This window comes from Hemisphaericaspora subhashii (genome assembly GCF_019202705.1).
Source record: "Hemisphaericaspora subhashii strain CBS 10753 chromosome Unknown scaffold60, whole genome shotgun sequence".
NCBI classification, from domain to species: Eukaryota; Fungi; Ascomycota; class Pichiomycetes; order Serinales; family Debaryomycetaceae; genus Hemisphaericaspora; species Hemisphaericaspora subhashii.
This window is the reverse complement of record NW_026057228.1, coordinates 35,529-59,605: the sequence shown is the minus strand read 5'-3', so window position 1 is coordinate 59,605 and position 24,077 is coordinate 35,529. Positions and strand designations below refer to the sequence as shown.

The 24,077-nt window shown below is 34.1% G+C and overlaps 9 protein-coding genes across 9 annotated transcripts; 3 read left to right on the top strand and 6 right to left on the bottom strand. All coding sequences in view use genetic code 12, as the record gives it.

Moving 5' to 3' along the window:
* Positions 1–11: 11 nt before the first annotated feature.
* Positions 12–1,526, bottom strand: J8A68_001719 (cleavage polyadenylation factor subunit; the record flags this gene model as incomplete). Its single annotated transcript, XM_049405397.1, has 1 exon — positions 12–1,526. One exon carries the CDS (start codon positions 1,524–1,526, stop codon positions 12–14), a length of 1,515 nt encoding a protein of 504 aa, XP_049264996.1.
* Positions 1,527–1,842: 316 nt separating this feature from the next.
* Positions 1,843–3,210, bottom strand: J8A68_001718 (uncharacterized protein; the record flags this gene model as incomplete). Its single annotated transcript, XM_049405396.1, has 1 exon — positions 1,843–3,210. The coding sequence occupies one exon, from the start codon at positions 3,208–3,210 to the stop codon at positions 1,843–1,845; it is 1,368 nt and encodes a 455-aa protein (XP_049264995.1).
* A 1,543-nt stretch (positions 3,211–4,753) lies between these two features.
* Positions 4,754–5,242, bottom strand: J8A68_001717 (uncharacterized protein; the record flags this gene model as incomplete). The annotated part of the gene is made up of 1 exon (XM_049405395.1): positions 4,754–5,242. One exon carries the CDS (start codon positions 5,240–5,242, stop codon positions 4,754–4,756), a length of 489 nt encoding a protein of 162 aa, XP_049264994.1.
* A 276-nt stretch (positions 5,243–5,518) lies between these two features.
* On the bottom strand, positions 5,519–7,846 carry J8A68_001716 (uncharacterized protein; the record flags this gene model as incomplete). Its single annotated transcript, XM_049405394.1, has 1 exon — positions 5,519–7,846. The coding sequence occupies one exon, from the start codon at positions 7,844–7,846 to the stop codon at positions 5,519–5,521; it is 2,328 nt and encodes a 775-aa protein (XP_049264993.1).
* A 2,864-nt stretch (positions 7,847–10,710) lies between these two features.
* J8A68_001715 (uncharacterized protein) lies at positions 10,711–12,501 on the top strand (the record flags this gene model as incomplete). Its single annotated transcript, XM_049405393.1, has 1 exon — positions 10,711–12,501. One exon carries the CDS (start codon positions 10,711–10,713, stop codon positions 12,499–12,501), a length of 1,791 nt encoding a protein of 596 aa, XP_049264992.1.
* A 731-nt stretch (positions 12,502–13,232) lies between these two features.
* Positions 13,233–14,615, top strand: ARP9 (Arp9p; the record flags this gene model as incomplete). The annotated part of the gene is made up of 1 exon (XM_049405392.1): positions 13,233–14,615. The coding sequence occupies one exon, from the start codon at positions 13,233–13,235 to the stop codon at positions 14,613–14,615; it is 1,383 nt and encodes a 460-aa protein (XP_049264991.1).
* A 233-nt stretch (positions 14,616–14,848) lies between these two features.
* On the top strand, positions 14,849–17,068 carry J8A68_001713 (DNA ligase (ATP); the record flags this gene model as incomplete). Its single annotated transcript, XM_049405391.1, has 1 exon — positions 14,849–17,068. The coding sequence occupies one exon, from the start codon at positions 14,849–14,851 to the stop codon at positions 17,066–17,068; it is 2,220 nt and encodes a 739-aa protein (XP_049264990.1).
* An 84-nt stretch (positions 17,069–17,152) lies between these two features.
* Positions 17,153–19,396, bottom strand: SCT1 (bifunctional glycerol-3-phosphate/glycerone-phosphate O-acyltransferase; the record flags this gene model as incomplete). The annotated part of the gene is made up of 1 exon (XM_049405390.1): positions 17,153–19,396. One exon carries the CDS (start codon positions 19,394–19,396, stop codon positions 17,153–17,155), a length of 2,244 nt encoding a protein of 747 aa, XP_049264989.1.
* Positions 19,397–20,844: 1,448 nt separating this feature from the next.
* Positions 20,845–22,275, bottom strand: J8A68_001711 (phosphatase; the record flags this gene model as incomplete). The annotated part of the gene is made up of 1 exon (XM_049405389.1): positions 20,845–22,275. The coding sequence occupies one exon, from the start codon at positions 22,273–22,275 to the stop codon at positions 20,845–20,847; it is 1,431 nt and encodes a 476-aa protein (XP_049264988.1).
* Positions 22,276–24,077: the final 1,802 nt, after the last annotated feature.

Sequence of the window (24,077 nt, the reverse complement as noted above, 5' to 3'; positions counted from 1 at the left end):
CTATACATAATTTACTCATTAAATCCAATATTTGTCGAGATTAATATATTTCTGGGGAATATTCCTGGGAATGGAAGTAATACTTTCAATTTCTTCTTTTCGTCATCAAATTTAGATACATGAACATATCCCAATACACTTGAATTTAATAATGCTCGACTATTGGTCTTAGATGTAGTTTGAGGAACATGAGTAATTGCCATTATTGAATTATCTAAATTAGAAGAACTTGGTTGTTCAAGTAAAGAATAATATTTTTCTAATAAATTCTCTTCTTGCTTAGTTTCATTATCTTCTTCAACAGTATATGAATCTCCAGCAGGTAAGAATGATAATGTTGAAATTAATTCTTTGGTAATAACTCCTTTATATATAATTAAATCTTGAACATCAATATCAGTTTTAAATGGAGATAATCGAGTTTTATAATTCCCATTAAAATATTCTTTAATACATTCTTCTTGTAATCTTCTAATATAACTATCTTCTAATTCAACAACTCCAGTACTTTTGGGTACTTTAACAATATCTAAACTGGTGGATTTGTGTTTAAATTTCTTCTTTAAATCAATCATTAATTTCTCCGATCCCATTACTACAATAATATTAATTCTAAAATCAGAAACTATACTTTCAATAATACCAAAATCTTTAATATCTAAAGCAGGAGTATCCACAATAATCCCAGAATTATTCACTTGTATATCTTCTTCTAATCTACTTAATACTGCAATCCCTAATTGAGAAATTTGATATTTATATAAATCCAAATTCTCTTTAAAATCTCCAAATCCATAATTCTTAACAATTGGTTGTTTTGGATTATGACTTAATGTACCTGAAGTAGTTGAAAACCCCCAACCTCCTGAACATTCTAAATCAAATGAATCACTAATAGGAGTTGCTGTTAAAGATCCTGGAAGGGCAAAAACCCCATCACGAGGATTAAGATTCACTAATATAGGTGTATTGTTCATCTTATTGGCATAACTAGCCAATATCTTACATAAGCTTGTCTTTCCTGAGAATTTATTCCCAATTACTAAAACTCTAGGTCCTGATAATTTCGATTCATTTAAAATATTATAATCATTGATTTGTTGTCTTTGGGCTTCAATTGCAATATGTAAATTCAAAAACGGGGTCATTCCAGTCTCACCACTCAAATATCCATCAAATGTATCTTGATCATCATTACTCATCGCCAGCATATCATTTCGATTGGGTAATATCATATATTCAACCGTCGTAGTTTCGATCGGAGAATATATGGCACATTTTGCACCAGGATATAATTGAAGTTCTACGTTTAATGGTAATTCAGTTCCAAAGATTTCTGCTATACCTCTAGTAATTTTGAATTTGAATATTGATTTAAATGGCACTTCTATTCTCCATTCATGATTCAGAGGGATTTGGATTGGGATATATTCATGAGTTGAATTGGATGATGTTGTTGTGATGCCGACGGAGTTGACAGTGGAGAGATCTGATGATCCAAATCCAGGTATAACACTAGTAGACATTGTTATGTTTGTTTGGGATGGGGGGATTGGTGAACAGATATGAAAAGCGTGATGATTAAGAGTGAAAAAAAAAGAGTCAATCAGTTGAAGGTTTATGAAAAAGATTTGATGAGATTTAAAAGATTTGAATCAAATTGAATCAATCATTAAAAAAAAATGATTTGAATTGAAGAAAGGGGGAGATAGAAGTAATGAATGGTTACTGTTGACGTGTATAAGTATATTTAAGTTGCAAGTAATAGATAAATAATATATTCTTATTTAATTAACATAAACATAGGTAGAAGCCATTTGCAAGGTAACAGTAGCCACAAATTTACTTATAATGGTTCATGATATTTCTGCTTGTTTCAATTCCACGCAATTGATTATCATAATTTATAGCGGAGTTGATCACTTGTAAAAAATTTTCATCAGGCTGATTCACCATAAAGAGTCGAGCTTTAGTTCGTAATCCCGCAATAAACAAATGTGAACAAACTCTATCCGGGATGTCTTCATGCAAAGTAGAATAAATCTCCCGAAATTCGGCAGCATATTCAGAAACTGATTGATCCTTTCTTTGGAATTTTCTCTTGAGGGCATACATTGAAGCATGATAGCTAGCTGTAGCTATGAAGTTTTTCTTGAATTCTTTCAAGAAATCTTTAAGTGTCATCAGTTCGATATTTGGTAACATTACAGCCCACCTACGTGCCGATCCACTTAACCACCCAACGGAAAACGCCATTTTGATTGCTTCATCTTTGATTGGGGTTGCCTCAAAGTAGAGGAACACGGAAGTCATCCATTGTCGGGCTAGTTGGGATCGCTTCGGTTCAAGCATATCGCCAGAATATGATTCTGGATGTGACATCTCCAATACAGGTTGTGTTGCCGGCTGTACTATCTTCAGGTCACTTTTCACTTCAGGAGCGGGTACACTTCTGGGAAGCGGCGAACTTGGAGATATGCCACTAGTATTTTGTTGTCTATCTGGAGTTATCTCGAATTCCTTTGAAAGATATTTAAATACGGCCATCTTCGTCTGCAAATCTAATTTGCTAATCAAAGCACAAGCGAATTCGTCCACAGATTGAGTATGTTCCTGTTTTGGCGATTCTACAACTTTTTCAATACCGTCTTTGGTTGCTTTTGAGCTCCTTTGAGCATCGGCACCTTCATTAAATTGTAAGCATTCAGCACAACTCTTCTTGGACTCTTCCAATTTCAACTTGGCAGCTTGGAAAGAGTGTTTCTCCTTTAAGGATCTGGCCATTGTCTCTAGCGACTCTTGCAAGTTTTTGTTTGCACGCTCTTCCAATGTGTTTATTCTCGAGGTCAAGCTTTGAAATGATTCTTCTATTTCGTTAGTGACGGTTGGAAGATCTGGGTCGCAACTTCTAGGGACTACTCCTGGTATGATTACAGTATCCTTTTCAACCGCCGCATCCTCAAGTAACTCTAATTTCTTATTCAAGCTGCTTTCAATAGTATCATCTTTCCCGTTGATCCCTTGGGAGTTTTTTTGTGGGGGGTCGACCAGTACGCTCTTGGAATCCTGTGAAGCTTTGTGTAATTCATTTAATTTGTTTCGGTGCAATTTCATTTGTTCAATTAGTTTCTTCAAACTCTCGTCACAGTTTGCTACCGTTTTTGCCATTTCAGAGAAAGCACTTCCATTGGAAATTGTTTGTTGTGTCATGTTATATCGTAGTATTCGTGCCTTGAGTAATTATATTTGTCAGTCGAAAGCTAAATCTGTTAACTCTTGTTTAATACGCCTTTTCCTACAAGAACTGGCAACTGTGTACCTATGAGTAATTTGGTACTTGGGCAGCACTTCCTCTGAATTTAGTCAATTCAATAAGGTGGTGAACAAATTGGGATCGATGTACCGGAGAAAAATTTTCACTAATTACACAAAATTGGCAATAGTAGAAAAAGTGAGCTATAGTCAAAGTATAATACAATATGAATAAGATAGATCATGTGAGACGTCTTTCATGTTTCCCTCCCCTAACCGAATACATCATTACTTTTGAACCAAAAGAAAAGGGGTTGAGGATATGACCGCTGATTTGGACTTCCCTCATAGAAACTATGTTAGAAGAAAAGAATTGGTTGCAAAAATTTACAAAATTTTAAAACAAAGAAAATTACCTTCAAACAACATATTTGCTAGTACATATGATATATATATCATAGACAAATTAGTTGGGGTTTATAGTTCTAAGTTCTTCTGGTTATGAGTTCATCATTTAGTCGGCATTCTAATCATTTCAAATAGGATGAAGTGGCTACAAGATGATTCAAGCCTAGAAACCTTAAAATATGCATAATCAAGGATCCCTACAAGAAATTTTAAACATCTACACTAGAACCAAGCACCCTGATTATCAGAATATTCTGTAATAGCCATTTTTAGATCCCAAAATCTGAATGTTTTGACCCATTATATCAACAATTTTAGTTCGAAACAGACAGACCAAAGGGCGGTTGGTGTAGTGGTTAACATATCTGCCTTCCAAGCAGGTGTCACGGGTTCGATTCCCGTACCGCTCATATTTTTATATTTTTGACATCCTGAGTATTATTATAGCACTTAATGGCATATAAATTAACAATATTTAAACATATTTGATGAAGTAAAATGAATTTCTTTAATAAAGAATAAACTTTCAATTTCTTTTTACAATGAAGGGGAATTTAATAATAACCAAGAAAAAAATAATTGATTGCAAATTGCGCGAACATACCAATGTAGCAACGAGGGCAGGCGAGACTGAACATGGAATATACCTAAAGAAGGTCCATTTTACTTACGGGCAGACATTGACTGGCTTGTGGCAATTAGTCAAATCAACCTCTACATGTCAGACACTTTTTGGAGTTGTACGTAGGTAATGACTCGAACCTTGAGCATCTCTCCAGTATAAAAGCTTGATCATTGATTTTCCTTTGTAAGAGAAGAGAGAACCCCAATCTTGTATGGTATGCTATAAAGCACAACGATCTTTTACAGAAACCTCAGGAGCTTCTCTAAACTAAAATGGAACCCATAAGATTATTCTTTCCCGATTTTCTCTATCCACTACTTTCCACGAGCATCTTAAACAAATTAATACATTCAATATGTTATTCTTCTATATACAGATAAACCAGTAATTTTTATTTATTCCCTGGAACAATAATGCGCAGATACATCTCATCATTTTAGATACCCAAAACATAATACATTTTATATTCTACTTTTGAGATCCACTTGAATCACCCTCATCATCGAAATCATACCTTCCTTCCAACATATCATTAATACTATCCTGTATTAATGCACTTTCTTCGTCCATAGGCATCTCACTCAACTCTTTTTCCTTTATATCTCCTCCCATAATCGACTTCATCTTCCATCCAAACTCTTTGATATTACTTACATCCATACACCAAAAACTACCAAATACCAACATTGAAGTCACGGACCCACATAACAACGTCCCAGTCCCAACGGCTACAGCGGCATCAGTGGTGAAATTATAACTTAATGGAGGTGAATGGTTGCCTTGGAATAAGGTAGGGACGTATTGTCTAGTTATGGTTGCTTTGTAGGCAAAACGCAGGGCAAAGATGGTGACGGCTGCCAGAGCCAAGAAACGCACCATTTGGATCTTGCGTCGGGTTTTATATTCTTCGGAAGCATTAGCTACTTTGAAATTAAGGGATTGTAAGATGTCTGACATGATATGTAGTTGGTTGATGAGTTGATGAAAATGATGGTAGTTTGCTATGAAGCAAATGAAAAAAAGTTGAAGATTTATAAGAGTGAGAGAAAAAATTGATCCATCAAAATTATACGAGGGAAATACTAAATGTTCGATACATATTACTAAATGAATATTTAATTAACACATGGCATATACACTAAATAAAAGAGTTCAAAATCATCAAAATATAAACAACAACAAACAATAACAAAACATGACCCGATTTGTTTTACATAAAAATCAATTGTCTGTCTAAATTTCTTCCTTAAATACTGCATTATGAGGTCCCTTCTTATTTATCGAAAGTTCATCATAATCACCAAAGTCTGACGTACCAGTTGTACTTCTTGGAATATTTCCCAGTTGTGGTGCAGAAGCAGAAGTAGATACACCTTCACCTTCTTTACTTCCCAATGAACTCTTTCGACGTTTTATTGGTGAAGTCGCTGGAGAAGAAGCAGACGAAGAAGAAGACCCTTCAGTCTCATGTTTATCCTTTTTGAATATTGAACTTAATCGTTTGGAGAATGAAAGTCTCTTTTTGTTTCTACCTTGGGGGATAACTGGGACATCAGAAACTGAAAGTTTTTTGGATGGTGGGGCTGGTTGTTGCTGTTGTGGTTCTGGTGTGGCCGGGGTAGCTGCATCATCCTGTTGTGGTGGCTCCTTCACTAATGGAATTTCTTTAATCTTAGGCTTTTCAACTGAGAATAATGACCCAGTATCTCTTATTCTATCTTCATCTACTTCAGTTCTTAAATGCTCAGGTAACTCATTATTAATCTTATGTTCGTCTTTAACTTTTTCATCTATTCCTGCCAAAATAGCCTCTTTCTTCTGTTTCTTATCTTGTAAATGTTCTTCCTTTTGTTTTTCTAATGCAGCTAATTGTTCCTCTAATTCCTTATCTTCATTATTAACATCCTCAAGATCCTTATCATGAGCAACTTGGAAATCAGCAAGTTCTTTGTCAGTAGTTTCATGTTTGACAACAGCATCTTCTAAATCAGTAGTATACTTTTCATATTCAGCTTGAGTTTCTTCTAATTTAGCATTTAATTCGGCAATCTTGTCTTCATATTCTTTATCCAAATCTTCTGCTGCTTTAACTTCATTATCCAATTCATCTCTTGCATCCGTCAATTCTTTTAATTTGGCAGTTTCAACTTCCAATTCTTCTAATGTTGGTTTAATGAGTTCATCTCTTTCAGCTTGCATATCTTCCAATTCTTTCTTACGTTCAGCAATGAAATTCGCTTCTTCTTCATCAATACGATCTTGGTTTTGTTGTTTTTCAGTCAATAAAGCTTCCTTCTCTTCGGCATGTTTAGCTTCAAGTTCTCTCAATTCCTGGCCCTTAGCATCAACTTCATCATTTCTCTCTTTTTGATACTCTAAGTATTTATCCTCTTCCAGTTTTTTCTTATCTTCATTTTCCACGATACGTTTTTGTTTAGCAGCTTCTAAATCACGCTTTTCTTGTAATTTAGCTTCAGCTTCCAATTGTTTTGCACGTTCATGCTCCTGTTCCAATTCCAATTGTCTTTGTTTCCGTTCTAAATCGGCTTGTCTTCTCAGGTCGGCCTTATGTTCAATATCTTGCAAGACAGGGTTAACATAAGTCAGGGCCAATTTATCCAAATCTGAACGCAACATAGTCAACCCTCCTCCTAAATCAATCACACCCGCTTGATGACTCTTTATACGTTCATCAGCATTCTTTTGAGCAACGGCGAGTGCTTGGGCATATACTTGTGCTTGTTCTCTCAACGAGGCAGGCGTACCGGCATTAAGGGTATTTAATCGTTCATTAGCTCTTGATGACGCAACTGAAAGGAGATTAGCACCTACGATATCACTGGCTTTGAAGGTGTTGGATCTGGTTTGGGAAGAGACTTGGGAAGTGAATGTGCCTCCATGTTTTAAGGACGCCGTAGCTGCTGCGCCTGCATCGGTTTTGGCTTGTTGATCGCCAACCAAACCTGATCTGTAGTCCAATTCGGGGTTAAAACGGGATGTTAACGATTTGGTTGAATTTCTTTCTGCTGCTTGATTAATTTTATGTAAATTTAAAGCAGCAGTAGCAGCAGCTGGTGATGCTGAAGATGATTTAGTTTGAATTCCACTTCTTTTTATATCCCTCTCAGGATTGATTCTGGATGTCATTGTTGATGTTGAAAGTTGTTGAGCAGCAGTATAGATTGAATTTGAATTTAAGGATGGAACTCCCGTATAAACCGAAGATACTGGAGCAGAAGCAGTACTTGCAAGTGTACTTGTTCTAGCATTGGCAGCTGCTGCATCTGCATAAGGGTCTTCTTTATCCCGGTGCCATATTTCAATTCTTTGTTGTTTTGCTGCCAAGGCTGCAGTGTGGGCTTCTGGCGCAATTGTACGTTCGTAAGATGGTTTAACAGTTAAATCGGAAGAGGCAGCTAATAATGCAGCTGTGTCCGAAGCATTGGAATTGACTCCAACGATACCTCCACTTGGTGAATGAAATACACCTTGTTTCAATTTCTGTTTATATAATGCCTCTGCAGATAATGGTTTTCCATTAGTTTGATAATAAGCTGACATATTTTTCTGGGAATTGGGATTTGGGAACTATGAAATATAGTGATTGACTCAGTGTATAGGGTCAGTATATGTACAATTGCAAAGAAACACTCCAGGTAGATGAAGTAAGTAATATATATTCAAAAAAAGTCAATTTAAAATAAAAAGGTTAAAATTTCAAGTTTTTGGGAACAGCAATGGAATTTCTAACAATTAGAAAAAAAAGGGGTGGTGGTGAATGACTGACTGACCCAATTGGGGTTATTTACGCACGAACAAACGAAATTGAGTAACAAAAACCGTTGGAATGAAATGAAACGAAGTTAGCGAAATTAATGGAAACAATATACGCGATTGGCTTTCCCAACAATAGAGAGAGATTATCAATTATTATACCTCTAACACACCCATATAGAAGTATTACTGTGGTTCAGAGGTAAATTGGTATTCACCTTTTTAAAGAAGCTATAAGGTGAGGCGCAATAATTGCTCCACAAAAAAAAAATGAACCCAGGCTTCAAATATCATCATTCTTTATTGTTATTTATTTTACCCCATTCATTGTAAAAGAAGTAAATTATTATTTTCCGAATAGATAGAAGCTTCTATCCCAATGCTATCTTACGTCATCACATTCGTATTAATCACGGGTGAGTATTTCATTGTTTTTTTTTTGTCCACGAAAATAGCATTGCAGGTATGAAATCGCAAGTAAATCTTTGCTTATGTGGTTGACCAAATAAACTAACCCCCAGAAATACTCCCTTTTTTGGTAAGACCACCACAGTCACTCTATATAAGGAGGAGGCGAACATAAGCGTGTTTTGAGCGTGGGGCAAAGCCATTGAATTGCAGCGATGGGCTAATGTCTCAGTTTTTCAAAATGTCGCAAAAATTAAAATGTCACTTAGTGATTTCAATACGTCATGGATGTTCCAGCCTAGATGAACTCGATCTTATACAACATTTCTATAATTTGCGGGTAGATAATGTTGGAGGAAAAGTAGTCAGGGATACCACGAACATTGCAAAATGCTGAAATCATAATAGAAGTGAGTTTGATAACGTAGCCATAACCTAAAATTGATGTACCTGGGGCGAAACTGTAGATGCTTTCTTTCCTTCCCTGGAAGTATAGTTAGTTTCACAACTGTAATTAATAATCTATTGATTTCAAATGATACTTAAGAATAAGGAAGATCACAAGCTTCCTACACTATCGACAAGATCTTGGACACTCTTTTTGGACAAGGCAGTCGATTTCATTCTTATGATAACATATGGGATAGATTAAAGTTATCTAGCAGGGAACTGAATTTTTTAAACTTATTTAATAGCTTTGGGGTTGCATATTTTAGCATGGTTGGGAATGCATAGTCACACGATAGCTACATTCCTCTGGCTTTGATATTGTGTTTTGGAAAAGTTGAGTATATTTCTTCTAAATCATAGTGAACGTAAGTCAATCTTAGTTATACCGTTAGGAATTAGGGTCAGCACCATCAATTGGAAACTCTCTAAATCATGATTTGACATTTTAAGGGTTTTATTCTTTGAATATTAACCGAAACACTCTGATTGCAAGTAGTGTATCTTTTGATTTACAAATATTTTTTTGGGGGGCGCAATTAAAATAATTTATAATTTTTATTTTCTATGCACATAATTTAAATAATTACATGGAACATTTCCTAATTAGTACAAAATGTCAATAATTCCCATTAACGCACTTATCAACGAACAAATTCACAAAATCACAAAATCAAAAGAACAAAGAAATTCAAGAAAACATCACAAGCGAGACATATACCTATTGTAGTAGAACAAAAAGTATACCATCTCACGTGCAGATCAATTTACAACAATCTCGCCGCCGATCCTCGGGCAATTGCTTAAAAGAAAGGGTCTGAATACAATAGGAGGGGGAGGTCTTATGCCAAGTTAAAAAATGTGTGTTAACGTTAAACTCGGGTAATAAGAGAGATGGCTGGCTAGTTGTCAAGTATAATGCTTAATTATGTTTGGAAGATGTTTTCTTCCACGCGCCCCTAATTTTAGTTTTCATATAGGAGAATAACCGAAAGGTCAGCTTGAAGGTACAAAATGCATTGTTTAAAAAAAGACACGCGATTTATTTTTGAAAATATGATAATTACGCCTTTCATATTTAAATGAACTTAACTAGCTTGATATACATCCTGTGATTAAACCAATACTAATTAGATCTGTTACAAGATGAAATATAACCCCGAGGACACTCCGTTAAGTAATGGAAAAAGACCGAGGAGAAGTTACGCTGTTGCATTAACTCGCATTGAAAAATTCATACAAACACCCTGTAAAGACCCGTTTTTTTTTTCTCTCTCTGAATAAAGTTTTAAATTAACATGTGTTTAAATTGTAATTACTTCAAATAAAAGGGGATTGTATTAACAACAAAGCCTACCTGAGTACATAAATTGAAAGTTTAATTTATTAGTTGCTGTTTGTAACTGTGGTGGTGTGGTACATTTTACTTTGATAAATTGAATTAAACATTATTACTCTTTTGTGATTAATTTTAATTATCGTCTAGAGTACAAAATAAACACCAATTCCTCTTTTCCTTCTTCTTGGTATCAAAAAAAAAAATTATCTCCTTCACGAGCAACTGTTCTATACATATATATATAAGAGGCTTATTGTTTCGAGTTGAAATCATTTTGGAGAAAGTTTGAAGGAGAAGTTTCTAATAATACATTCCGTAAGTTTACTGATAAAGATACCCCACTTAATTGAATCTCGAGAATTTTCCCCTGGGAACTAAAAATTTAAGTATACCCTTACACATCCTTTTTTTAATAAGGAAACCCTTAACTTTTTTGTTAAAGTCATATATGAAATAGATGTCTACCACGACAACGAAAACCAAAGGGAAGAAAAAGTTAGTATATAGACAAGACCCAGATGGTGTATTTCGACTTAAGAAAGTCGATGATAATGAATCAATGTTATCTGGTCAGACGACTACTACAGTCGAAAAGAAACAAAGAGTAGATAATTACTTGAACGAACTTATTGAATGCTCATATAAAGTTGTGGAAACTGACGAAGATGAACAACCAACTGATAGTAATGGACACTCTCATACTACTGTCCCTCAAGTACCAGCAAAATTAAAACCCCCAAAAGTTTTCGTTGCGAAGCAGAAAAAATCCTTAACAAAGAAAAACAATAAACTTTCAATTCCCCCCTTACCCAAAAGAAGACCATCCGTCAGTCTGTTACTTAGTATTAAAACTGAGGATTTATCCGAGCACGATCAAAAACGGATAAAGGAGGCAATTCATTTACTAAAAGAACGTGAAAAAAGTGTACAACAAAAAACTAAACAAGCAAAAGAAGAACAAGAAAGACTAAAGGAAGAAGAAAGATTAAAAGAATTGAAAGAGCAATTGGAAATAGAAAAGGAAAAGGAGAAACAATTACTTAAAGAACTCGAAAAAGAGAAGAAGAAAAAGAAAAAAGCTAAAGTTAAAGTCATTCAAACAGAACCTGAACAGACTGAACAGAAACCAAAAGAAACTGCCATAGAAGACAAAAGAGAGACCCCAATAGCAGAACTCCCACCGCTCCCAAAACACAACGAAACATCCAATTCCGAGATATCTGGCCCTCCTGCTATTCCAGAACACAAAGACAACAAAACTGAAAAGAAAACCTCGGGCTCAATCTCTAATATAATGAAACAAATTAAACAAGCATCCAACTCATTGACTCAATTTCATACCCCCAGTTATATTTGGGGTTTTTTGACACCAATTCTTCTTATAAAGTTCGCCCAACCGATAATGATAATCGCTGCTATGCTTGCAGGATTGGGATTAGTCGCAGGTGGTTTACTTTGGCAATTTGATCGTCTTGGGCTTATGAAAGGAAAGAATCATTACCTTGATATTTTGATCAATAAATTAGAATCTTCCAAGAAGGAAACGCACAAAAAGGAAGAAAGCCCAAAGAAGAACAAGACCGTGGAACTGAAAAATACTTCGAGCAAGGATACCAAGAAAGAAGCTGTAGTTATCATGGAAGAATCAGAAGAGGAAGAAGAAGAGGAGGGTGAACTGTCCGAAGAAGAAGACGAAATGTCAGAAACTGAATCCGAGACAGTTAAAGATGAGTCCGACGGAGAAGTAAAAACAATAGACGATGAACCAAGCATAGATGATACCGAGTATGTTGAATTCATTAAACAACCAGTAGCTCTTCCTAAACGTCCCTCACCGGAAAGTCGTCATACAGACGATCCACATACTATTAGAGTCGCTCCATTTAGATATGAACGTAGACGCAGTCAGAACAATAGTTTGCCAAATTTAGTCACCCCAGTTAAAACTGCTCCACCACTTAAACGAATGCATACAGCTCCAACTTCCAGAAGAGTTTCTACTGGTAGCATGTCTCCAGTGAGACAATTACCAACCATCCCTGCACAAAATGACGAAGACTTGCCATTGATTAACGAAGTGAGGTTATATGACGATGAAGAGGAGGAAGAGGAAGAACTTCCAGAATTGCCTCAAAAACCTAGTTCGGGTTTCCTTCAGAGAGGAATGAGTACGAAGAGTAAACATTCTATTTTAGGTACTAGAGATAATTATAAACGATTCCTTGCAAATGTCGACGGGTACGATTAGAATCTTATTTGGATAGTAGACAGACTTTTTATATAAGTATTTTGTATATTTAGAGATATATATATTATTAATAATGACATTGATTCACAGAGAAATGATTCTTCTTAGTTTATTGAGTGAATGCTACTAGAGATATTTTGAAACAAATGCAAGCATGTTCTTCGTGTGGCTATTCAAGCCTATGACTTAACCTCAAATTCTGTGGTTCACGTCATCATTGAATGATATTTCCCCCCTGATCTTCGTACTATTTCCATTATCTATACTTTGTAACCTGATGTAAAATTATTATCTTATGAAGATGACTTTTTTGTATATATAGAGATATGCTCTAAACTTAACCTAAAAGTACAATATGACAACTGTACATTGTCGTGTACCAGGGCTAACTTCTGTTATTCTGACGCATGATCATACACATGTCTTACATCGTTGAGTGATATTCTCTTCATCACCTATGCTTTTTTTTCTTTCTTATATCTATTGGCACATTGTAATCTCGTATAGCTTTATTATCTCAATCATGTTTGTCTACTCTAAGCTGAACAGAGATGATAGAAATTAGCAGCCATTTGTTAAACAGTCGTGCAAATTGGCTAACTTCAACAAGTTTTTTTTTTTCAGTTTTCCATCAGCAAAACAACAGAAAACAAACAAATCCGACTAACCAGCAATATCTCAATCCCATCAACAGTTCCCACTCCCTTCCTGACCAGTAAAAACCTTTTAACATGCCATTGTATAAAGAAGAAAACTTTTTGGTAGTGCATCCAGGATCACAATATACTATTTTCTCATTTGGATTACAGGATTCACTTTCACCACCACAATATAAAATTCCATCAATCATATATCAAGATTCAATTACCAAGGATTATAAATCAAAAAGACAGAATGAACAAGATATAGAGATTCATCCAATAAAAGCTTCGAATATTGTTGATTTGGATGCTTTCAATTATTTATTGAAAATCATTTTACAAAGTATCATTACCAATAATCCAATCATAACTATCAATCAAATCCCCTTGTTATTGATTGTACCTTCATTAACTTGGTCAAGAAGTAGTATAGAGTATATTACTAAACATGTTATTGAATCTTTAGAATTCACTGCTTTTAATATCCTCGATATGTCATTGGCAGCCACATTTGGAGTTGGATCAGCTACCAATTCAGTAGTTGTCAATGTGGGATATGAAACAATTCAGATTGTTCCAGTTGTAGGATATCAAAGTATTAAATATGCTGGTAAGATTTTGAAAAATGTTGGCGGGAAAACTTTAAATGAAGAAATGAAAAAAGTGTTGCCAAATTCTTTTACTGATCAACAAATTGAAGATTTAAAATGTTCTGGTATTTATGAAGTTCTGAATGATGAAGATGGATTTTATTCATTACGAGAATTAAATGAAGAAAATGGAGGTGAACATTTTGATGTGGCAAAAATTGTCACAACAGATGGAGGTGCTGTTGGAATAAATAATACCACAACCAATGGGAATAATGAAGAAGAAAAGCCTAATAAAGAATTAGAAAATAATTTCTTTATAGACTCCGTAACTGGTGAGAAAGTTTGGGTTGGTAAAGAAAGATTCTTGGGTGCTAATAAGTTGGTTGAAAAGATTGCTCAAGGGATATATGAATCATTATCCTTAATTCCAGATATTGATAGAAGACAAGATTGTTATGATAATATTATCCTTATAGGTTCTACATTTAAGATTCCAGGATTGAAAGAAGCTTTATTAATTAAATTAACTAAAAGCTATTTGGTAAGAGATCCAGAAGCAAATAAACAAAAAACATATGAAGGAATTAATTCAGCCATCTTAAAGTATCAACAAGCAGATGATGACGCCGATGGAGAATCTACAACTGGAGTTAGCCAAGTCCCCAATTCAATTAAATTGGCTAAATATCCTGACTATTTCCCGGAATGGAAGAAACCAAAGGAAAGAAATGGATCATGGGAAGATGTTTATTTCTTGGGTGGTGAAATTTACAGTAAACAAATCTTTTCTTCCGGTTCAAGTCATGGACGTGAATTGTTTGTTGGAAGTGAAGTTTATGAAGATCGTGGACCTCAAAGTATTTGGGATGTAAGTATTTAGAATCAATTATAAACACTCACTCACTCTCTGTAATACATGTAACAATAATAAATGAAAAACGCGTAAAAAAAGAGTATACACGCGCGCTCCGTGTAAGAAAACTTTTTCTTTCAGTTTCAAGGTACCACCCTTGCTTTTCAAAAGTGCTGTGAATGATCTTTAAACGACAAGCAATCCAGTTTATCAATTGCTGTTCACTTTATTCAAAGAAGCCACACCCTCCATTTATAGCTATGGCACAACAACAAACCCTTGGGAGATTCTTTTCGAATTCTTCAAATGCGTTGGGTAAAGCAAAACCCAAAACGTCTCCTGTCAAGAAAGCAACCAAAATAACAAGCAAAGTAGAATCACCACCCTCATCTCCTCGCAAGAAGAGATCGACAACTCCACCTACATCACCACCTACCAAAAAGGTCAAACCAACTCCCGAAGCTTCAGTTAAGGTTGGTGAGTCTGAAATGCACGAAGATTCAGATCCAGAAGAACCTGTAATCGAAGTCCCAAAGAAATTATCCACACTTGATGAAGCTAAAGAATTGATCAAATTAAGTGAAAAGCATCAACATGAACCTCACGTACAATTGTCAACTGCTAAAATCCCATATACTGTTTTAACTTCTATTTTAGAAAAAGTTGAACAAGAATCATCAAGATTGAAAATCACTCTGATCATTTCACAATTCTTTTTGGAAATATTACAAGAGTCTACAGTTGATAAATTGATTAGAATCGTTTATTTATTTATTAATAGATTAGGACCTGATTATGAACCGGAATTGGAATTAGGATTAGGTGAAACCCTTTTAATTAAAGCTATTAGTGAATGTTATGGACGAGCACCAGCAACGATTAGACAAGATTATAAAGAAGTTGGTGATTTAGGATTAGTTGCTCAAAAATCTAGATCTGGTCAACCAACAATGTTTAAACCAACACCATTGGATATTGATCTCGTGTTTGAGAATTTAACAAAAATTGCAAAATCATCCGGGAAAGATTCTCAACTGAAGAAAATTGCCATTATTAATAGAATGTTAACTGCTTGTGAACCGAAATCAAATGAAGCCAAGTTTTTGATTCGATCACTTGAAGGAAAATTAAGAATTGGTCTTGCTGAGAAAACTGTCCTTATTGGATTAGCCCAAGCATTTGTTGAATATGAACTTATCAAAAGTGGTAAAAGTGGGTTAAGAATTAACCCGGAAAGATTAGCACAAGCAGAAGATATTATTAGAGAAGCATTTTCTCAGATACCAAATTACGAAATCTTGATTAGGAATGCTTATGACTATGGTGTATTCAATTTACTTGATCATATTCAATTGACTCCTGGTATACCTTTAAAGCCAATGTTAGCTAAACCTACCAAATCTATCAGTGAAGTCTTGGATAGATTTCAAGGCGAAGAGTTCACGTGTGAATATAAATATGATGGTGAGAGAGCTCAGGTACATGTATTACCTGATGGGAGTGTCAAGATTTATTCTCGTAATTCAGAAGATATGTCCCAAAGATATCCTGATTTGATTTCGATCATTACTGATTTTACTACGCAAGAGAAATCTGTATCTTCTATGATTCTTGATTGCGAAGCAGTTGCTTGGGATAGAATTAATAAAAAGATCCTTCCCTTCCAAGTCTTATCTACTAGAAAAAGAAAAGATGTCAACGAAGCCGATATTACAGTACATATTTGTCTTTTCGCATTTGATTTATTATACTTCAACAACGAATCATTAATCAGGAAATCGCTTCAAGAAAGAAGAAAAGTAATGCATGATAATTTCACAGTTATAGATGGAAAATTCCAATTTGCAACCAAAAAAGATTCTTCCAACTTGGATGAATTACAACTATTCTTAGACCAATCAGTTAAAGATTCATGTGAAGGATTAATGGTGAAGATGTTAAATGGCCCGGAATCATATTATGAACCTTCCAAGAGATCTCGTAATTGGCTTAAATTGAAGAAAGATTATTTGGCCGGGGTTGGTGATTCGCTTGATTTAGTGGTTATAGGAGCATATAATGGGAAGGGGAAAAGAACTGGGACATATGGTGGGTTCCTTCTTGCTTCATATAATCAGGATACTGGGGAGTTTGAGACTACTTGTAAGATAGGTACTGGGTTTAGTGATGAAGATTTAACTAATTTGTATAATAAATTACACCCAACAGAGATTCCCAGACCAAAACCATATTTTATATATGATACCAATAATTCCAACGCCGTGCCAGATGTTTGGTTTGAACCTACTATATTATTTGAGGTTTTAACGGCTGATTTATCCTTAAGTCCAATCTATAAAGCAGCCCATCAGGAATACGGAAAGGGTATTTCTCTTAGATTCCCTCGTTTCTTAAGAATTAGAGATGACAAGGGTATAGAAGATGCTACCAGTTCTACAGAAGTTGCCGAATTTTATGAACGACAAGCAAATGTAAATTAAAATGGATTTTTATTAAGTTAAGTTTAAATAATTTATAGGGTTTAAATACAAACAGTATCTATATAATCAATACCACCACTCGGTTCATTCATCTTGTTGAGATCTATTCTCTCTAAGTTTATTCTTAATCTTTTCACTTAAATTCTTATTCTCAAAATTCAACACAATTTGTTCTGAAGACAGTTGATTCGACAAATCTGGTCTCTTAGAAGATCCACCACTCAATGGACTTTTGACATGTACAGTATGACTCAGTTCCAGAGGTTGAGCAAATCTATAATCATCATATATCGAAGCTTCAGAATTATTTCCAGTTCCCAAAAGATCAATCTTGACATTTTCTCTAGCATTCATATGTAATTGATAATCAGAAAACATGGGTAAATTAGTCAATGAATTATCAGAATTCAAAAGAGAAATACCATCACTCATTGAACTTGAATGATCAAGAAGTCCTCCATTCTTTTTACCAAGACGTTTTTGAGCACGACGTTTTTCAAGTCTTCTTTGACGTAATTCTTGAGTCTTACGTTCTTCTTCTTCATCTGAATCAATATAATCAACTTGTTTATCGGAAATATTAAGGGATTGTTTGAGTTCCAAAAGATTGAAATCATCAGGGAAAAGAGTTGGACCAAATTCATTAACCAAATCGGTGATTTCTTCACTTAATTCACGTCTCATTTTCTTTAATTCTTGAATTGATGATTGTGATGCAATTATTGATAAATAAAGTGGACGGATTGATTTAAATAAATCAAGTCCTTGTTCTCCTGTAAGTAATGCGGAATAAGTCACAAGAATACCGGCAATATATAATAAGATCCAAACCCAAATTAAACTTATTGATGGAAGGATATTATGTTTGGAAATTAAATAAGTACCGACACTAGCATAAAAACTATAGACAACAGGGGCAATACCCATAGAAACAAGGATTTTCCAAGTGGCAATAACATCATTACCTTTGATTTTGACAACTGAGTTGGCTAAGGCTTCCTTTTGTTTCTGTCTAGAAATGATTTTTGTGGAAAGGAAAACCGGTGAGAAAAGAGTTGCACCTGGAAGTGCCAAAATGAATAAAACAATCAATCTAATGATTCTTACGATTAAAAGTGGAATAACAACAAATTGATTGGATTCTTTACAACTTTCAACATCATGATCAGGTAATGCAAGTGATTTCAAAAAGTTATTGTATTCTAAAACTTTATTTTTAACTTCTTGAACTTTTGGTTCATCTTTAAATTGATTATATCCCATGACTAAACGTCTATTCATTTCCACAATTAATGGTAAGGGTAATTGTTGAGCGAAATTTCCGGCATATAATCTTCTAGCGGCTTGAATTAACATTAAAGTTTCATAATCTTGACAAGTAACAGTAACAGCTTTCAAACCAGTAGTTATAATATCCAATAATTCTTTAACTGATTCACGATTAGTTTCTGGATTTTTATACTTCTTTAATAAATCTTTTGAAATTTCAATTGGATCACCAAATTCAACAACAGCTCTAGATCTAAATTTATGAGCATTGAAATAATTCATACCACATGGGACAATTTTAACATTACAATCAGGATTATGTTCCATTGCACCAAGGGCCATAACAGCAACCCCGGCTTTAAGTGGCAATAAATCAGGACGATCATGAGATCCACCTTCTGGGAAAATACCAATACAATTTCCATCGGATAAATGATCGAAAACTAATTGATAAACTTGTTTTTGATCTACTTTATCGGCTTTTTTGAATGAAGTTCCCTTTGTAAGTAATTGTCTAATTTGATCAGTATCTTTAAATTCTTTTCTAATTCTTAATTCTGTATCGGAAATAATTTGAGTAATTTCAGAAGCACCAAGAGATTGAGGAAGGGCAAATAATCCTTTAACCATACATTCTTGAGTGAATTTTGTTCCAACACCAGTTACTTTATATGGATCTTTATCAAAATCAACAAAGATTTTCCCAGTTCCTTTAACTAAATTATCTTGAGGTCTAACAACAGGAATGGATAATTGAGCCATTGACATAGTCCCAACTACTTTCAATTGATAAGATTTAGCAGCGATTAAGAAAGAAACTCGACGATTTGCTTCCTTTTTGACTTGATTCATTAAAACAATTGGATCAACAAATTGATTATGATGGGGAGCAGCGACAAAGATGACAGGACCATCCCTAGGTATTTTGAAAGCCCCACGAGGTCTGATTTCTCTAAAGAAACAGTCAAAGATGATTGAAAGTAACCAAAGGAAGGAATCATAAATGGCTAATCTATACCATGGCAAAGGTTTATATTTAAAATCAAACTGAGCTGACATTGTTGTATTTTTTCTATAACACCCAATTGTATTTAAAGTAAAAAATCTCAATGGAGTTTAGGAAAGGGAATTCTGTCTAATGAAAAAAAAATGAGATGGTTGTTATCAGACAGTGGAAGGACCCAAGGATCAAGTTGACTGTGGCGGATGTAACGTTCTATTATATATTATTATGTGTGTTTGAAAAGAATCCCCCAAGAAGAGGAAGGAGAGAAAAGTTTATGGCAACCTATATGCAGTACAAAAGGGATCCCACGGATATACTCAATTGGTTGGTCAATAAATGTATGGAATAGGAATAAAGTTATGCCAAGATTAACCGATAAGTTTGAAATTGATCTGAAACAACTTGGGCTCAACTGAAATGAAATGTAATGTCATGTCAGATGCGAGTGCCATTCCATTTCATTCCGAGGTGCTGGAGAAGAAAATCCCTACAATTGTGGTACACCAGGTATTTGACAGTGTTGCAAAAAAAAAAAAAATACGACTTAGTACATTACTAAATCTGGCACAATATGATCTCGAGAATCTAAAGACATTATCTCATAAGGTTTACCCCATTGAATCTGAACTCAAAACCGCAAATGAAGTTTGTAGAGTTTGGAAACAAACCGGGACTCGCTTTCCAAAGAAGAAGCATCGTCGAAGCAAAACCAAGGAGAATACTTGCATTTCTAAATATTGGGGTTTCTCTAGGCCTGTATTCTTACTACTGGAACGTTGTTCATTGCAAGACTGTTAACAGTTTTTGCACGTGGTAATTCTTGTTGCAAAAAGGACGTTTCACCTTAAATATCATTCTATTTACCACATCTCTTTTGGCTTATCAATTGCAAAATAGAGATTTCCTGTTTAGTATAAAATTGTTGGGATTTTTTTTAATGATTCCGTTTTAAGCCGAAATCGGATACGGACTCAAAAGTCCGAACACATACACAATATAGAATCAATCAATGAATGAATGCACAGTTAATTTATTAATTATATTTATACAAATATGTAAGAAAGATTATGAAAATATTTATACTTAGGAAAAAGAAGAAAGAAAGAACTTCCTTATTTAGTTTTGGAAAATCTAGTAAAAAATGCCATCTTAAATACAAATTGTAAGTAAACAAGATCATAAGTCCTGCTTATGACAACAACAATTACAACAACACCACCGCCAACAACCTCCCAGAAAGCAACTTCTCTCTCTATGATATGAATAAATCACACGATTAAGACTTATTCTATTGAGATAATCTTTCCAACATGTTTTTTTTTCTTTTTTATACGAAGTCTATCAATTTACAACCAATTTCAACAAAATCATTTAACTTAACAAATGACATAAAAACACAAGCAATTTGTTTGAAAGATAATATTTAGTGATGATACAGCATTCTATGTTGTGGGATTAAACTATTACAAGGATTAGTAGTAAGTAATACAATGAGTCTGTTCTATAAGGTAATATCTAAGACTAATCCCACGTCATCGACATTACTTTTTGCCAAATCTTCCAATAATGGCAAAAGATCTAATAATTCGTTATCATGAGTATCACTAAACCAACTACTAATAGGAATGGAATGTTGAGGATGGAAAATATATGAAGCAGGAGAATTATCAATTATAATTGTATCTCTTAATGGTCTACCAACTTGAGATAAATTCTTAATAAAATTACCTTGATAATTATAACATGAATCTCTAAATAAACGATGATGTACTGATTGATGAAGATCTAATTTATCCAATAATGGATCACCATATTTCAGAACAGATGCAGTAAATACAACAACTTCATACCATTGACCAACTTTTTTCAAAAATTCATCAACTCCAGGACGTTTAATAACATAAACATGATGAATTTGATTATCAATTTCAACTGGAATGACAAAATCAGCAGTACGTAAATATTTAAATGATGAATGAACTAATGTTTCATCAAGATCTAAAATAAGACATTTTTTACCGGCGAAATTCTTATCTTTATGACCTAATAAATAACCGGTTTCAGGATTATATGCTTGGCCTTCTTGTAATTTAGTCAAATCAAGATATGATTCGTCATCTTCGTCTACTTCATCCTCTTCATCTTCATCTTCGTCATCTTCGTCTAGTTCATCATCATATTCTTCATCGGTTTCGCCAGTGGCAATAATTTGTGGAGGTTTGGTAACTACTATTTGTTCTGGTATTTTTGTCGCCACCTTTGATGAGGTCTCATCATGTTCTTCAACTGATAGTTCTGATAATTGGGCAATTTCTAATTCAGTGAGTTTAGTGTTATTTACAGAATTAGATGTATTTTCAGGGTTGGCAGTGGTTATTATATCATTAGAAATTTCTCTACTCTGATTCTGTATTTCTTGTTGTTGTTCTTGGCCTTGTTGTTGAAGTTTGGACGTGCTGTTACTTTCTTCATTAGTATTGGTGATTGTATCTGTTTCGGAATGGGCGTCGTCTAATAATTCCTTTTTAGATGATATTCTTTGTTTCCCTTTCAATATGTCATCGTCATCTTCTTCATCTTCGTCATCTTCTTCTACATCTTCATCATGCTCCACGATTTCCCTAGGATTATTGTCGTTATTGGGATGGGTTGTATTAGGATGATTTTCTGATCCATCTGGATTAGTTCGTAGATTCCTATCTCCAGTGGCACTGCTTTCAGTTGATGTAGTTGCCGAAGTTGATGTCACTGTAGTCGGATGTTTATTAGAAGTTGTTGTATTCTTATTTTGATTAGTACCAGATGACAATGGCGGCGGTGGTGTTGGTCTATTTGAAGTGACACTGGTCGTTGTACGTTGTTGTATTTTGTCGTTACCATCGTCTTTTGAACGAATTGAACAACAAAATATGGAAGATAATAATTTATCCATAATTAATTCTATACGTTGGTGTGTGTGTATGTAATGAGTGACTAATATATATATATATATACTAGTCTTTATGGATTGTAATGGGTTGATGGGTAATGTGGTCGTGTAATTATGTAATATATCTATCTATGTTGTTGTCTATATATATTTCAATATAGGAAAAGTAGATCTCTCTATAATAAAATTGTATAATACTTTTAATCTTTTAATTTAAAAGAAAAGATATAAAATTTTAAAATTTTAAAAGAAGAATGTTTTTTTTTTTTTTTTTTTCATTTAACTTTTGACATGTAATATAAAATTCATAAGAAGTGTAAGAAAAGAAATCAAAACACAAAAGGTAGTGTACTTTATACCAACTATTAATTATATTCTTCTCTATAAACAATGAAGAAGAACAATCTGATATTTTAGTCAATTTACATTTAAGTATTTCTATATTCTTATTGGCTAGAAGTCTATTATCACATTCATTCCACAGTTTCATTGGGTTAATAAGAATAAATTCTTCTATTATGCTTCTTTTTAATGTTAAACGATGGTGTTTGTTCGATTTAGTAAGCATATGGAGCCATATCCTAAACAGGAAATAATGTCGTCAAAGATCTATTTTGTGACATTGTTCTGCAATAGCGCCGTATCAACAACTTTAACAACCAATGTTTCCTGGAGTTAAGACAATTCAAAAGGGAAACTTTCATACAATCTCTTACAGGAGTTAGCAAATACATTTCAACAATGCGATATCAAATGTCAGTCAGATGTTTATCAGTGACAACAAAAATTTCATATACATTCAAGCGAACGAGATTCACGTTGACGAAAGAATTATCTTTCCGGGGAAATTCTTGGGATAAAAGATTTTAAATACTTATATCGTATTGTGGTAATAGAGTGCTTACCTAGAAATAGAAGTCATATATAGATGGTCTAGTCCCTAGGTCCAGATGAACTAAAATACAAATGTTTATTTTTTTTTTGGTTGCAAACTCTGCAGTATGGATAAACACTATGATATACCAGCATCGAATATCTTATAATTTATCGTTGTACATCCAATTCACTGGGTTTCTTTAAAATAATTAACTTCTAAGGCTTCCGTTGTTATCTATTGTAATACTTGGCTTAGAATAATAGCATGAAGCTGTTTGAAGCCTCTTTCACTTGTAATCTACTCCAAAATAGGGTCTCAAGCTTATAAAAGAGCTCCCAAACAATGTCAAATGGATCTCAAGGTGTTCTTCATAACTTTCTAAACTTTCATAATCATTGCTGAATTTGGTGAAATCTAATACCGTATAGTTCCAATTAAGTATGAGTGGTTCGGTTTGATAATTCTTTCTTTTGTATTCACTTCCTTCAAGCAGGATATAAGAGAAATCCCAATCTACCAGGAAAGAAGTTTATTCCAAATCCGACACACATGTAGCTTTTGCTGGTGTATTTGGATTTTAAGAATTTGCAACCATTTTTGAGGATGCTTAGTATCTTACTTGATAACGGCGTGCTTGTATCTTATATTTTATTCCTTATTACCAATCCTCCCCCTTGGTTGGCTTTTTCGACTTCCGGTCTCCATGACTCGCTTGAATTGCTACACAATTACACACCTGCAAGACCTTGTGGCAAATTACATGTACATACAAAAAGCGCAAAAAAATATTTTTGGGCTGCAAAAAGTGCATATGTTCACTAGCCTCAGTTACAAAAACTGTCTACTTTGCACATTAATGCATGCAAATGCAGTTTATCCTGGTAATAGAGGTGTTTATCAGTAGTTAGTAAGATGCAATGGCCGACTT